Here is a 14,475-nt window from a genome sequence, read left to right as displayed (position 1 = left end):
ATTCTGAGCATTCACCTCCACATCCCCTTTGACGGTACATTTTTATATGCTTACTAGAATACATAAATAAATAGTACAGCTATCGACAAAGGGCAGGAGAGGAGTTATTTCAAGATTTTCTCTCCTTAACATGCATGTATGCATGGCTTTTGTTTTGCTTTTTAAACCTAGCTCTCTCCACAACACAAGATTTTTTTCCTTTTTCTCCACTGGAAAAGATCAGAGAAGTAACATCAGTAGCAAGACAGCCCTCATCAGAAAATAATGGAAGTTACACCATGCATAATGAAAAGCATGCAGCTAGTTTCTTCATCATACTTGAGGCATGAAAAATCAGGCAGTGCCAGAAGCCTCTGCAGCAAGACAGGGATTGGAATTTCATATCACATCTTGATGGTTTCACTTCTGTTTTATCGCTCACCTGCTAGAAACAAACTATGTTGTTTGTACCTTGTATTGGGCCACATAACCAACACACACCTAACAATACCAATTTCTGTCTCGTGGTTTCTCCTGAATTACTATCATGTCACCTAAGACCTCAAAAAGTACCCAAATGCTCAGTTTTACTCTCACTATAGATCTGCAGCCTCCAGTCATCCTTCTGTACAGCTAGTGTCAGAATTGTGAATCAGCATGAAAAATAACACATTCCTCAACAGGAACTTTGGGAACCTAAGACCTAATGTCCATATGTGTGGACTCACTGAAGTGGCATTGCTGAGTCAAGGCTGAAGAGGAAATTAGTTTGAAGTCTGACTTTACTAGAAGCCTGATGGATACAGACTCTTGCCACTACAAAAAGCTCTGTGGATGAAGGGAGCGGTGGCTTTCAGGAAGGCTTGCAGATCATGGCTGCCTCCTGAGCCACAGCAGAAATAATTCTGGCCAGTACTGCAATCTGTGAAGAACATCAATGGCCTTTACAGTCATATAAAGAGAAAACCACATTAATGCTTCCTATTCTTTAAGAACTAACCTCAGCTATTCCTAATACATCTCTGGGGTGACAAAGAGTCTTTTGTTGTTCCCTACTGTGTAATAACATCCCTCCAGCTGGGAAAGAAACTTTTTCTTGCCCTCTTGCTCCCCTTTCCCACATTTATCACCTCTTCCACTAGATGCTCCTGTGGAGAGCACTCCCAGCTCAGTCCCTGCATTCCTTAAAGATATTATATTCATACATATACACAGTACATGGAAAGGAAAGAGACAAAGTAAGAAAATATGGTTTCTTTCTAGAGAGATAAAAAGGAATAATAATCGCTTTTAGCCAGCAGGGTATGTAATAGCTGACCTCCTGCATCCTGCCTTTGATTTTCTCCTCATCACAATCATCTTTCGCTGGCTAATTCCCAGCATTTTTCCCTCAGGCTGGCGGGTTGGCATGGATGGTTAGCAGCTGCCAGTATTTCTCCTCCCTGTCAGCTACATGCCATACTAATGTTAGATGCCTGGCTCAATCCCACCCCAGGGTGCCGCATGCCCTCGCTTTCCAACATACTCAGCTTTTGCCAGCCTTGAATCTGAATCGAAGTCCCGTCCTGCCTTTCTCCTTGCAAAGATGAGCTGTGTGAGGGAGTTAACCCATATCAAGTGAAGAAGCAGATGACAGATTTCACAGGGCTAGACCTCATGGGGAAACAGCAAGTTTGGCAGCAGCCATCAGGGAGCAGTAAAGCAGTAAGAACGCAGAGAAATTCAGCCTGTGGTGTGTGCCAACATCTACTTTGAACATCATTCTCTTAATAGCAAAGAAAAGAGCTGTGTGGATAAACAAACAAAAAAGGCTCCCCAAGCACATCCCACCGCCTCTTCCTAAAAGAGATGCCGCTTCCCTTTGCCCCATGGAAGATTTGTAAGCCAAAGACAACTCTGTTTCATCCTTCTGGAAGGCAACATTTCCAGCAGATAGTTCACTGCACTAAAAAGAGTCACCAGTAACCATTCTTTGAAACAGATGCAAGAAATTCAAGGTTATGGGTAAAACTAACCAGCCTACTGGAGTACTAAGGTAGTTTTATACCTTTAGTCCATAACAGAAAGGACAGTATCAGACCAGTGCTAGAGAAAGCTCAGACTACTACTTCAGAAGACCTCTGTTTAATTTCACCAGAGAGAAAGGCATTTGGTGATCTCACAGCTGGAATGACCAGGTGAAAGTATTTTCAAATGTATACCCCAAAGTAAAAAAAACCCATAAGCAAGGTCAGGCATCTCATTTCTAAGCTGTAGGAATCTAATGCAGCTGAGGGGGTATATTTGTTGTTGCTGTTTCCATCTTTTCCCCAGTTAACTGCAACCTCAGCTTTCAGAAAACCAAGTGAATAAGGTGTTTGCACAGAATGCTCCTCTGTCCAGCGCCCAGCTTTCAGCTTGCCCATATAGGCTCACTGTGCACTTCTTTTAGCAAAGCCAGGCAGGTAATAATAGTGAATAAAAAGCCTATTTGATGAAGCTCAAGTAAAGTAGCTTGGCTCCTTCTCAAGTAAAGTAGAGTACCACTACAGCATGAATGACTAAATCATCTACTCGAGAGCTATTACTTGCAGCAATGAAGCAATGTTAATTGGATAATGGCCGGCTGCCAGCTAATATTGGCATGACCTACAATACCCCTGGCTGACAGCCGTGTCTCTCTCTCTATCACACCTTTTTTTGTAATCTGGATGGGAAGTGGAAACCATTAAAAAAGCCTCATAAGTGCCATTTAACTTCTTATCATGAATTAAAACCTTAATTAAGTGCCTTGTTAAAGGAAGGAAGACCAGTTTTCGTGATTAAATAAAACAAAACAACAGTTAGGGGTATGAACTGAATTACTAACTTTACAGCTTTAAACTCAGTTTTTAGAAAATACTAATTTTGGGTTGCATTTCACAGCACCTGCTAGAGAAACAAACTGCACAACTGCTGAAAAATACCCTGGGTGAAAAGCAGGCGAGGTTCTACTTGTTTACCAAAACCTGCCAATAAAGAGAAAAGCATAGAAGTTAAGAGCTAACGGGGTCCTTTTTAATTAGCTGTAGGCAGCTGATACACTCTAGTCCTCTAACTCTGCTCTGAGGGCTGATCACACACCATGGCCGCATCTGAGCCCTTGTTATTATGTGGCTGTTTTTCCAAGTGCTTATCTACACACTAAAATCCAGTGCTTTAACAAAAGGTGTAGTACAAAATCAAATTACCAAGGCTTCCACAAAAGGGTTTATGGAAACTCTTCAATCAGTGCAGAATTAGCTCTATACTGACTTAGTTTAAGTTGATTAGGGAAAGGTTTGAACTGAGGCACATTAAGTCATGCTTGAACTGATTTGAAATGTGTAACGCAAAGTTTTGCAGCAGTTTAAAACCCTGTGAGTTCTACCAGTCCCAATTCTGAGCATGCACAATGTCTCCCCACTGAAATGACTGGAGTATCATAAAGACTGCTCTCGCTTGTAATTGGATATAAACACGAAATAATGTAAAAAACATCTGTTCACTGTTTAGCTAGTCAACAGTTAACAATGTCTGGATGCCAGATTAACAAAAAGACCCCAACATGCTATGAAGTAAAAGAAAAGTCTGCAATTTAGACTTCAGAGGCAGATTTACTGCTTTGAATAATCAAAAAGAAGTTCTTTTGTTTTGATGTTAAACTCCCTCACACCAACATTACATGAGTGTAAAAGCTTTATAAACAAAGCTTTATCCAGCTCTGACATCAAACCTTTGAGAAATTATAACAATAATGCCCTTTCTCCACAATTGCACACTTTAGCAGTTTTCAAACCATGCCAGAATTTAAAATGCAACGCTTGCATTGTTGACTTACAAACAGATTTGTTAATTTATGAGTGATCATCACCTTCAGAAAAGTCCTGATCTGTGAAGGCTGTATTTACAAATGATTTTCAGTCTCTGTTTTTTCTATAACAAGTATATGCCAACATAAATAGTCTCTAAACCTGAAAAAAAAGTATTGGCTCAAGACATCAACTTTCAACTTCAGTTTGAAATTTCTCAACCGGAAGAGTAACCCCCTGCATGACAGATTAAGTCAGTTTTCACAGATACCTTTAGCAATAACTCATGGGCTGTCAGAGCTCTGCAGACCACAGACTAAAACAAACAAAAGCCTTCGGAAGAGCTATTAGCTTGTGAACTGAAGAAGACCCTGCTAACTTCTTTTAATGCAATACAACTAAGATGGTGTTTCCCCTGCTCTATCAGATCTTTAAATCCAAGAGTGTTTCAGTTCCTTTTGTCGGGAGCTCCCACACTGTTGGAGGCACTTCCGATATCTATACACAGGCATCTACCAAAGCTCCTGGCAGAGGCATACCAGAAGCAGAGATGTGCATCTTAAACCAAGGAATAACTGAGGGAAAACAAAGTGCATCAGGCAGCTCTCTTTACCCCAATTCCTGACTAGCATTTGTGAGGAAATTATTTAACTGACCACGTCTGCATTGAATCTGATTTGCTTGGTAGCTATTTTGTTTCACATGTTAGAATCAATGCAGTTAATTTGCACATGGAAAATATCTGTACAAGTAAGCACTGGTAACTGTAGTATCTTTTTTTTAAAAAGCTAAGGGAATTATTTTCCAGGATGAGAAGGTTAAAGCCCTGGCATTCTGCAACTAACAGAAGCACGTGGCAAAGTTAACAGTGGTGGTCTTAGGTGAAGTGCTGCGAAAAACCTTCAGAACTAGATTCACTGCTTCTGTAAATCCATAGACTTCACTAGACCTGTAGCAACCACCAGTGTAACCTTTAGGTACTAAAACGTTTTGATCTTTCACGCGACATATTCTAGAATCTGAAACTTCAATACTTCATTTATCCAAAGGGGATTCACTTAAATAGAAATCATTTCTGGTTGGACTGGAGGAATATTTTTTTGTAGTATCTCATGAAACACATAGAAAGACAAAGCTTTGTGTTTTAAATCTTTAGTGTCATATGAACATAGGACTGAGTCACCAAGTGCAGACACAGAATGATCCCTGCTCCTTCCACTTGCCTGTGGCTCAGCATCCCACCACTATTGTGCTTAGAAATCTGCTAATTTCCAATCTACTTTTACTAAAAGCTAGTTGAAACCAATTAATGCTTGTGGCAACACTGTATTTAGTATTAAAGAGAAACTCCTCAGCCATTTCATCTCCTCTGCCTACACAAGAGCTGTAGCATGTCTCAGTTGTCACGCCAGTCGTACAAACCTGCTATGGTCGTCTTCTCCTCCTTCTGCTGAACCAGGTCAGGCTCCTTTTTATGAACACTTCAGTCACTCTTGTATATGCTTATGTGAATTTCAATTAAATCTCTCTATCTAACAGGACCTGAATCATACATGGAGGTCTCACCAAGGCTTTATATAAGAGTGCTGATACTCTCCTATCTCTTCATACCTGTGCACCCCTGGGTGTGTTTTGTCACTTCTCTGCTCCTGCCTTAGCTTTGCACTGCAAAAGCTATGCTACACTGACAGAGTCGATTCTTCCACTGGAAATTATCAGTAGAGGCTGCAGAATCATAGTGTGCATCCTAGCATGTCCTCTGTGATGTCTTTAAACTCTTATGCAAAGTGTCTGGGTTGAAATTTCTTCATGAGTAATATTCAGTGTCAAGACATGATGAAATTACCCCAGTGACCTACTTCAAATGCTCTCCAACTTGTGCCGTGACAACATCATGACTCCACTGAAGTTTCTGGAGGGCTAAACTAGAGGAGGGAAAAATGGTTTGTGACACTTTGGGACCCGACATCATTTAAAACACACCATGCTTCTTCATGGCCAGTAAGCGAAGGATGCTGAAAAACCCTCTGTATGCCAGAGCACCTTCCCACTGAGTGACTGCTGCCCCATGCTCTGGGTACACTGCCACCACTCCTGTGCTGCCCAACCCAGACAGAGGCATTGCGTAGGTGGTGCTGAGGCGGCTGGTGATGGCAGCCTGGCCAGCAGGCACACATATCCTTTCTGTGGACAGCAAAGCCACTGGCATGCCCTGCAGTAGCTGTCCTGTCATGGCTGTATGGCTGTGAGGAAATTACAGTGGGGGTGGAAGCCAGCCAGCGAGATTCTGCGGTAAAATAAAGTAAACTTTCCACTGAGGTATGTATTTTCTACATCCCTTGGCTTCCTGCTGTGGGAACCACGCTGCATGAGAAAAACCCTGCTTTTTGACAGACTGCTCATGGTTTCTCAGTGGAAAACACATGGCCCAAAGCAGTTAACCTAAACTTGTTGTGAGGAGAGGTGAGAGGAAGCAAGGCTCAGTGAGGTGCAGGAGAGGGGAAAGAGGAGGAGAAGGAAACGGGGGGGGACGGGATGGGACAGCAGTGTGATTCCCAACAATGTGACAGCTCAAACAATTTTTCAACAATAACCTGCTGTCTAGCAGCTGTATCACGCCTTTCAAATTTCCTGTCTGGAAGAGCAGAAGACTGTCAAGGTCCTGATAATGTCCTGAACAAAGCTATGGCAATTGTTTGGGTACGACCCCCTTGGTGGAAGTGACAAAGGTGAGCTGAAGCATCTTAAAGCTTTGCCACCGTAACCTCTAGGAGCTGTGAGGAAGGCTGGACTGAACAAGTCCATCCTTCGGCAATTTGCAACCCATCCGAACGCAAAAACCGCATTCAGAGCAGTGCTGGGGCAGGCATCGAAACCTGCACCACACTCCCCTTGGCCACAGAGGTCTTCCTCATTGCTCAGGTTGGAAGGGGCTCGTGTTTACAGTGTGGGCAAGGCGAGAAACTGTACCTCTTCCGGCAGGCTGACCACCAGGTCATTTTCCGTCTGCCCGACCAAGGCCTGCAAGAAGTACTCGCTGCAGGCAGCCAGCACAGCCCGGTGGGCGCGGAACTCCTTCCCCTCCACGATCAGCGTCACGTCACAGAGAATGTCCTGCTTCCGCTGGTCATTTAAGCAGAGGAGAATATTGGTACAGTGCACCGTTGACTCATACACATACATGGGGGAGTCAGTCTTCTCATCCACAGACATGCCGTTCACACCCTGCAACAGAGAAGGGGGGAAGAAAACACAAACAAGGCAGTGAGGAGCTACACAGCTGCTGGGCAAACATGGTACGGTGGGATGCTGCTTGATTTCTGGATACCCAAGGACCATGGCCAAGTAGCCCATTAACTCTTAAATCCAAGCAAGTTGCTCAGGAAAGATATTGGGAATGGTGCTCACTGCCAACAACTTTCACTCAGCTGTGCTTCAATTACCTATTCACCCCCCAACTTTCCCCCTCAAAACCAAAGCAGAGTTTAGATGGACTGCAAAGTGCTTTCCCTCAACCACCTACTACACATCTAGGAGTTTCAACTGAGTAGCGGCAATAAAATAACATGCAGATATGGGAAATTTTAGATTTTAGCAAAACAAAGCAAGAGTAACTGCTGGGTCTTCTAATAATGAAAATAGGGCTTTGTGCTTGCTTCTTTTACTTTGATATTAAAGGAAAAAAACCCTCAAAACCCCTGTCTCATCTCCAGTGAACAGGCAGTACTGCATGCTTACACCGAAGACCTCAGCTCAAGTGAAAGCCAAGGTGGAACTGTACCCTGCAAAGACAACGAAGACAAACCACTAACTACAGTGACTTCATTTCTCAATCAGAACTCATGATTTTAAAACTTAAGGGTGAGCAAAAACTGTTTAGTGGCTTCAGAAGAAATCTGTTTCCAGGTATTGCTAAAGCAACATACCCTCACCAGTGGTTTTATGCCATTTACAGAAAAGAGCAGTTTCTGAATTCCAGACCCACAGACACAAGAAAACCCCCTGACCCATGTGGAGGCTGCGGGGCAGCATGTGGGTCTGGGGTTGCTCCTGCCTGCAGGTAAGTCTCCCCTCCTTACAGCAGGGCAGAGTTTGGAAGGATTTAAGACACCTGTTATTATCCTCTCCCTGTTGTTCTGTAATTTTTGACACATGTAGAACTTGCAATGCCTCTGAACATGGGGACTGGATTTGCAGTGGAGATGGTGACGGGGATCAGCTTTCCCAACCCTGTGTGAACCCCCTTTGCACTTGAACACGTTGAAGTAATTCTTTTACCCAAAACTTTCTGCCCAGCACCAGACTCTTTACATTATTTTCCTATTTCAACTCATCTAAGTAGAAAAGCGTAAGAGCTTGTGCTGCATCTGAACACCCTATGTACTCCCACACGAACTGAACACACTCGTTTTCAGAGCTTACCTGGGGAAAAAAAGGTTATTTGTATGTATTAGTCTACCTGCCTCTGAAAAAAGAGTTGTGCAAATGCACAAACTGTAAATATTTTAAGGAATGATTCTTCCTCATTGAGAATGACAACTGCCTTCTGAAAGGTAAGATTCAGAGGCCCACAGGGCTAAGGGCAATAGAAGGTGATATTTTGGTATAGTACTGCTGCACTATAAATATCTGACCACTATAGCAAGTAAAAGCAAAATTCCTCCTCTGCTTATTTTTAACGTGAATCTTTGTAGCATCTTCCTTCGCGAGTATGATATGCAGGTAGACAAGTATAAACAAGAAGACTTCAAGCTATTTCTCTTGCCATGAATTAAAACCAGGGTGCCACACAGTGCTGTTGAAAGAGAGTAATAATCTAGATAGGAATGGACTTAAGAGGAGCCACTTGTTCCTTGCAACTATTTACTAGACTTCTCAGGGAACTCCATCTTCCCATTTTCATAGGGGTATTTTTAAGTCAGTGGCTATGATGACTCTTTCTACAAAACAGGTATTTTTTGCCAACATTACATTACTGGAAGTATCAATGAGATGCTTATGGCTTCACTTTTACTGGTATTTTCAATATTTACTGCTGACTCATGCTACACTTCTGAGTAGCCAGCTGAAATGCCTATGTGAACAGAAAAGAAGCAACCTACCAACCCAAAGTCACTGACTTTAGAGAGAAGATACCTAGCTGCTTATTGACTTGCATGAAGGTAGGTGAGGGAGACATTTGGGTTTTATTATGCTAACAGTTGCATTTCTTAACCAGAATAAAATTAATTTTCTTCCTCCTCATAAATTGATACTAACAAGAAGAATTGGCAGCCATCCTTTTGTTACCACTCCAGTAAGGTAAAAGAGAAAATGACACTTAGCTCTTCCCACTCAGCTTTCTGTGTAACTGAACACTGATGCTAACAACAGCGTTATAGTAACATTCTAAGTGGTCACTCTTGCATGCTGTGAAATGCAAGAGTTTACGAGAACAATCTACTGGGAAAACCTGAGAACTGCCAATAACAATGCAAAGGGGAATAGTGCTAATTTCTTTTTTTCCTTTTTCTCAGGCATGTGTATGCCTGTAATGCCTCAGTGATGAAAAAACCTATGAGAAACCTGAAACCTGGCAGGTAATTAACAGAACATCAATTACATTTTCAGTGCCTGTAAAAAAAACCAACCAAAACCCACTGTTTGCCTGAAATAGCAATCCTTTTTTACAGTAATAGTGCAATTTGTGTGAATCAAACCCTGAATTACTTGGTTACTAATTAGTAATTTCCCACTTCTTAACTACAACTCTCATCAAGTGTATTTTTTAAAAACTCATTGCATGCCCTGTGACGTGCTGAAAACACCACGCTGTATTTCCCCACTGGCGAGCCAGACTGCCTTCTATGCTAGGAAACCTGATCAAAGTCGTACTGAGATGCTGGGGCTGTGAAGTTCACCATCCACACTCCAACGGATCCCTAGATACACTCCCAGTAAGGACCTCCACCCAGGTGCTTGTACCACGATGCTTTCCAAAGGCCACTGTTGTGACTCCAGTGACTTCCCGACAGCGGATCCACAGCATATCCCTTCCAGCAGTCACTCAAAGCCCATGTGGATGCCCTGGCCAGTGGCTGCAATCTCAGCCCGACACAGATTTCCCCTGGCCATGCCCCTGTCTGCTCCAGGAAACACCCTGAGCCCTGCATTGCGCACAGGGAAGCTGGGGCTGGGCTACAGTCAGGACCACCTATTTATCAGCTTTTAATGTTTCAACACAAGTGATTTATGGTCTTCCCTTTTCCATGATCTGCCATCAACTGAATGACCTCCAGGCATGAGTTGTTTCCTCTCCAAGAGGACTTTATCGTGCAGGACAGGAGCAAGATGGTGAAATCCTGCACTGGGAAGTAGCTTGTTCATTTTCACAGGGAAAGGGTTTAGAGTGCAAAGAGAAAGGTCATCACAGGGCTTTGGCATGTTGTAGCAAGAAAATTAGCAGAATTCAGCTTTTTTCCTCTCCTCAGAAGAGAAACACAGGGATTGGGTATTAACTCTGAACTGTGAGGCAAGCTGGGCTGGAAGTCTTTTATATAAATGTTAATTCAAACCATGTAATTTTTTGCTGAATTCAGTATTATGCTGAGTTTGCAGAACCTTGTTCATGGAAATCATTGCAACACACTTGGTATTTCTTCAAACTGAAGAGAGAATGTCTTAGCAAGCCTTTCTCTGGCTCAAAAGAACATGCTGTGCATTTGTTTGCATATAGGTCACCATACTGCCAGAAAAAGCCTCTTTGAAACAAAAGTTTCCAGAAACTGGCATGAACTACTGTAGGCAAGAAAAGCACCATTGAAACCTTGCCAAAAAACAGTTGCTGGTGAAGGGCAGTAACCGCAGAGAAACAAACTGTTGCTTACACAGTCCTTCCACAGCAACGGGTGGCAGACCCCACCAAGCCCTTGGCAGCATGGAGGAGGCATGTGAAACCTTGGGAGACAAGAAAGCAACTCATGGGACATCCAGATCACTTTGGTTTGCAGCACATCATCTCTACTGGCTGGCGCTCACCCAAAACTCTCCAGGAACTCATAAACACACCGCCTGAGCTGCTACCAAAAATACATTACCTATCACAAAAAAAAACCAGCTCCCACCTCACAAGACTAGAGGGCAGGCAATGTGGAATCTGTTTTTAAAGGGAAACATTAGGGGACAGAAAACCTTATCAAGGCAAACCAGAAAGTCCTGCATCAGAACTGGGTTAATTATGTGCAAAGTAAATCTTGATCGTGGCAGAACTACAGGGCGCTTAACCAGGCAAATTACCATCATGACAAAGCAGCATGGCTTCTGCACGGGGAAGTCATGTCTCTGATGGGCTCTATTAGAATTCCTGAAGTGTGTCAAATTAGCAGTGAGGAACACTGGTACGCGTAATTAGTGTTGACTTTCAGAAATCCTTTGACAAAACCTTTACAAAAGGTTGCTAGAGAGGCTCAGTTATCATAAGGTAAGAAGTTACATCAGACTGGAAATCATGTATGCTAAACTGTATTCAACAGAGAAGGGATGCAGGGGCAATTTTCAGTAAGTAAACAGTGAAATTCCTCCAGAAATACATCAGCAGCAGTACTGGCTCACATCTGTCTATGGTTACACCATGCAATATGCCTGAGCTCCTCTGACCTCTAAAGCTACAGCAGGGTTGAGCACACTTAGTACTTGGACAGGAAACTGCCCACGCATACAAGGGTCCTAGCAGCAGTCCTACAGTGAGGTCATTGAGAATATGGTACCAGATACGGGAAGCAATTCTTAACAACAGAGGCTTTAGACTGGACATAAGAAAAAATCTGAGGAACAGGTTGCCTGAAGAGGTTGTGTCATCTTCACCCTTGGAGGATTTCAAGACCAGACTTGATACAGCACTGAGCAACCTGCTCTGATCCCAGCGCTGACGTGCTCTGAGCAGGAGGTTGTGACAGGAACCTCCTCAGGTCCTTTACAACGTGAATTAATCATTGATCCTACATTGATTAGTGACCTGAAAGTCCACAGACCATGACAGGGAGGTCAAAACAGTGAAATCAGTTCAAATGTCAAAGGTAATAGGGATTGTTGGGAATTGAAAAAAAAAGACAATATAAAAAAGGATTAGACACTAACAAGGTGGCACAGTAAATCCAGCATGCTCTGTTATGCACAGGTGGCAATTATAGGGAAAAAAAAATATAGAGCAGTTGTGGTCAGAGAGGACCTCCAGGTATCATCTAGTCCAGCCTCCCTGCTCAAAGCAGGGTGTCCTAGATAAGGCTGCTCAGGACTGTGTGCAGCAGGGTTTTGACACTCTTCAAAGGGGGAGATCCCACACCATCTCTGAACAACCTGTTGCAGTGTTTGACCACTGTCACAGTGGAACAGGAACTCATTGACCTGGACTCTCTATTCCAATTTGGAGTCTATCAAAAAAGACAGACTGGATACACAGACTCTCATCACCTAGAGACAGATTTTAGAAAGAAAAATATTTTAATAAGGAGATGTATTTTCTATTTACTTGTGGTGTACTACACTGCTGGGTAGTGTCTGCATCTGGTTATTGGTGTTGAAACAGGGAAAAAAGAAACCCTCAGGAGAACAACAGAAAAGACGATTGGCAAGGAAAGAGAAAAACCCCTCCTCAACATGTATGATCAATTCAGTAAGCACTATACAAGTAATATGAAATAAAAACGTCAAAGCAGCACTGCTATTTATTGTTTCTAGTGTTACAAGTAGGAGACGACACTGAAGTAAAAGAAGTGAGACAAAAGCAGAATTTGTAAAAATAAAAGCTGTGACTCCTGACTATAGAAATGAACTGAGATTGTACCCTGTACTCATAGGGAGATGAGCTGGGTTGTTTTTATTTTTTCCTGGGAGACTTCTCAGTCACCGCAATAAACCATATGCAGAACTGACCACTGCTGCAAAGAACTCACCACATTTGTAAAGGAATTAGTCACTCCTAACAAATATATCCAGGGCCACATTACTCAGGGTACAAGTTTACATGGGATGAATATTCACACACTCCAGCATGCTGCTCAACAACAAACTGCCTGAGCAGAGAAACGTGCCTGTATTATCTGTCTTTCCTAACCTACTAACCATTGTCTGGGATCAACACAGATGAACTCCAAATCTACCACCTCCACACATGCTCCCTAGGCCCCTTGTACCCTCTGTCCCCAACTGCAGGAGACAGTGATGGGCATGCTGCCCTGTGTTCCCCTCTCTTGAACGGGCACTGAAATTGCATAGGACCAAGCTGTTGAGGGCAAGCAGTAGAAAACATCTATCCAAAGACTACATGTAGTGGGTGCCACTGACACCAAGGGGTCCTGCTCCCACTGACTCTAGCAAAGCGGTGCATTTAGGACATGAAAAGCCATCAGATGTTGAGCTCAACTCAGAAAAGAAGGCATACAGTCTACAGCAGAAGCATCTTTGTAGTCTCTCCATGGTAAAACACCAGTGAGGAAGGCGATAAAGAGAAAAAATGGCCTGAAGGCACCATCTCCTCCCATCAAACAAAAGCTCACTTGTATCCCAGGAAGTGCAAGCAGGGCATCAGATCTACAACAGCAACTACCATCAACTTCATGGTAAAGACCTGAAAAGGTTTATCAGTATCTTCACATTATGCTTGTAACAATGCATTTTAGTATGGAAGTGAGCAGGCAATACTGTGCAATTTCTCATTTAAAGAACTGCAGGACATGACCTGGTGTAAAATGAACTGCAGGTTTTGTTTGGAAGCATAAGCTGGCAATCACATTATATTCTGCTATAGCAGGTGACTCCTGGCTTTCTCCTCATCAGGTTAAGAGAGGATCAATACTGAACCGGGGTTATTTTTAGTTCCAGTTCACATTCTTCTAATCAGCTCCACCAACAGGATTAAAAAGACACTTACGAACAACTTGAAGTGGTCTGCCTGAATGTACCTAAGACTATTTGGTCAGAGGTAGCTAGAAAGTCTGTTCTGCTGTAAATGTCTGACAATATTTCTGTTCAATATGATACAAAATGTAAAAAAAAGCTCTTTTTTTTTCTGAGTTTTTCTGTATTTTTTTTTCCCTTAACAATTTAACAAATGATACTGGAAAAAGAATGGGGAGAATGACGATAAAATAATTAAAAAGTTGAGAGGAACTTGTACTTTTGACAAATGGAAGCAAAAGCACATCAGACTTGACAGTTTTTAGGGATAAACATGCAATGGTTTTAAGTGGCAAGTGGGAGGAAAATAATTTTCCAGGCTTCCTTCCCCATCTCCTAATATTTTTTCTATGAAAAGACTCATTCTGTGTAATCAACGCTTTGGTTTTAAAGAAATTTATCAATAACTGACACTTCAGAGCTCCTAAAATGACCATCCTTATAATTGGTTATTACGATCTCTCAATTATAGCTATAACAACAAAGGATATGATTATATTGTCACTGCTTTCCTTTAAAAAGAAACTATTGAAAGGCCTAATGATTAATTCACCATTTTTGAGAGCTCATTGTAATGACAGAAGACTATATACAAAGGTCTCTTCAGTGAGCCCATTATTCAATTAATAAATGCTGAATACCAAGCAGTCACAGTCATACGAAACTCCCAAGAACTGTGTGAATTTTTAACCAATTAATTATCAATTACAACATCATAAAACATCAGCACAAAAATAGAAACAACGAAATTTAA

At 42.4% G+C, this 14,475-nt stretch overlaps 1 protein-coding gene across 3 annotated transcripts in view; it reads right to left on the bottom strand.

Annotated features, from left to right (window-relative positions):
• Positions 1–14,475, bottom strand: part of BACH2 (BTB domain and CNC homolog 2) — a 190,106-nt gene that overhangs the window by 43,113 nt on the left and 132,518 nt on the right. For all 3 annotated transcript variants that reach the window (XM_061460282.1, XM_061460281.1, XM_061460283.1), the window contains one exon: positions 6,759–7,013. In XM_061460282.1, coding sequence (XP_061316266.1) covers positions 6,759–7,001 — 243 coding nt within the window. In that variant the 5' untranslated portion in view covers positions 7,002–7,013. The remainder of the gene's footprint in view (positions 1–6,758; positions 7,014–14,475) is intronic.

This window comes from Pezoporus flaviventris, unplaced genomic scaffold (genome assembly GCF_033815535.1).
Source record: "Pezoporus flaviventris isolate CSIRO_AGI_PZ_B2104156 unplaced genomic scaffold, CSIRO_AGI_Pfla_v1 ptg000031l, whole genome shotgun sequence".
In the NCBI taxonomy this organism is placed as follows: Eukaryota; Metazoa; Chordata; class Aves; order Psittaciformes; family Psittacidae; genus Pezoporus; species Pezoporus flaviventris.
The sequence above is the reverse complement of the archived record's forward strand: the minus strand, read 5'-3'. Positions and strand labels throughout refer to the sequence as shown.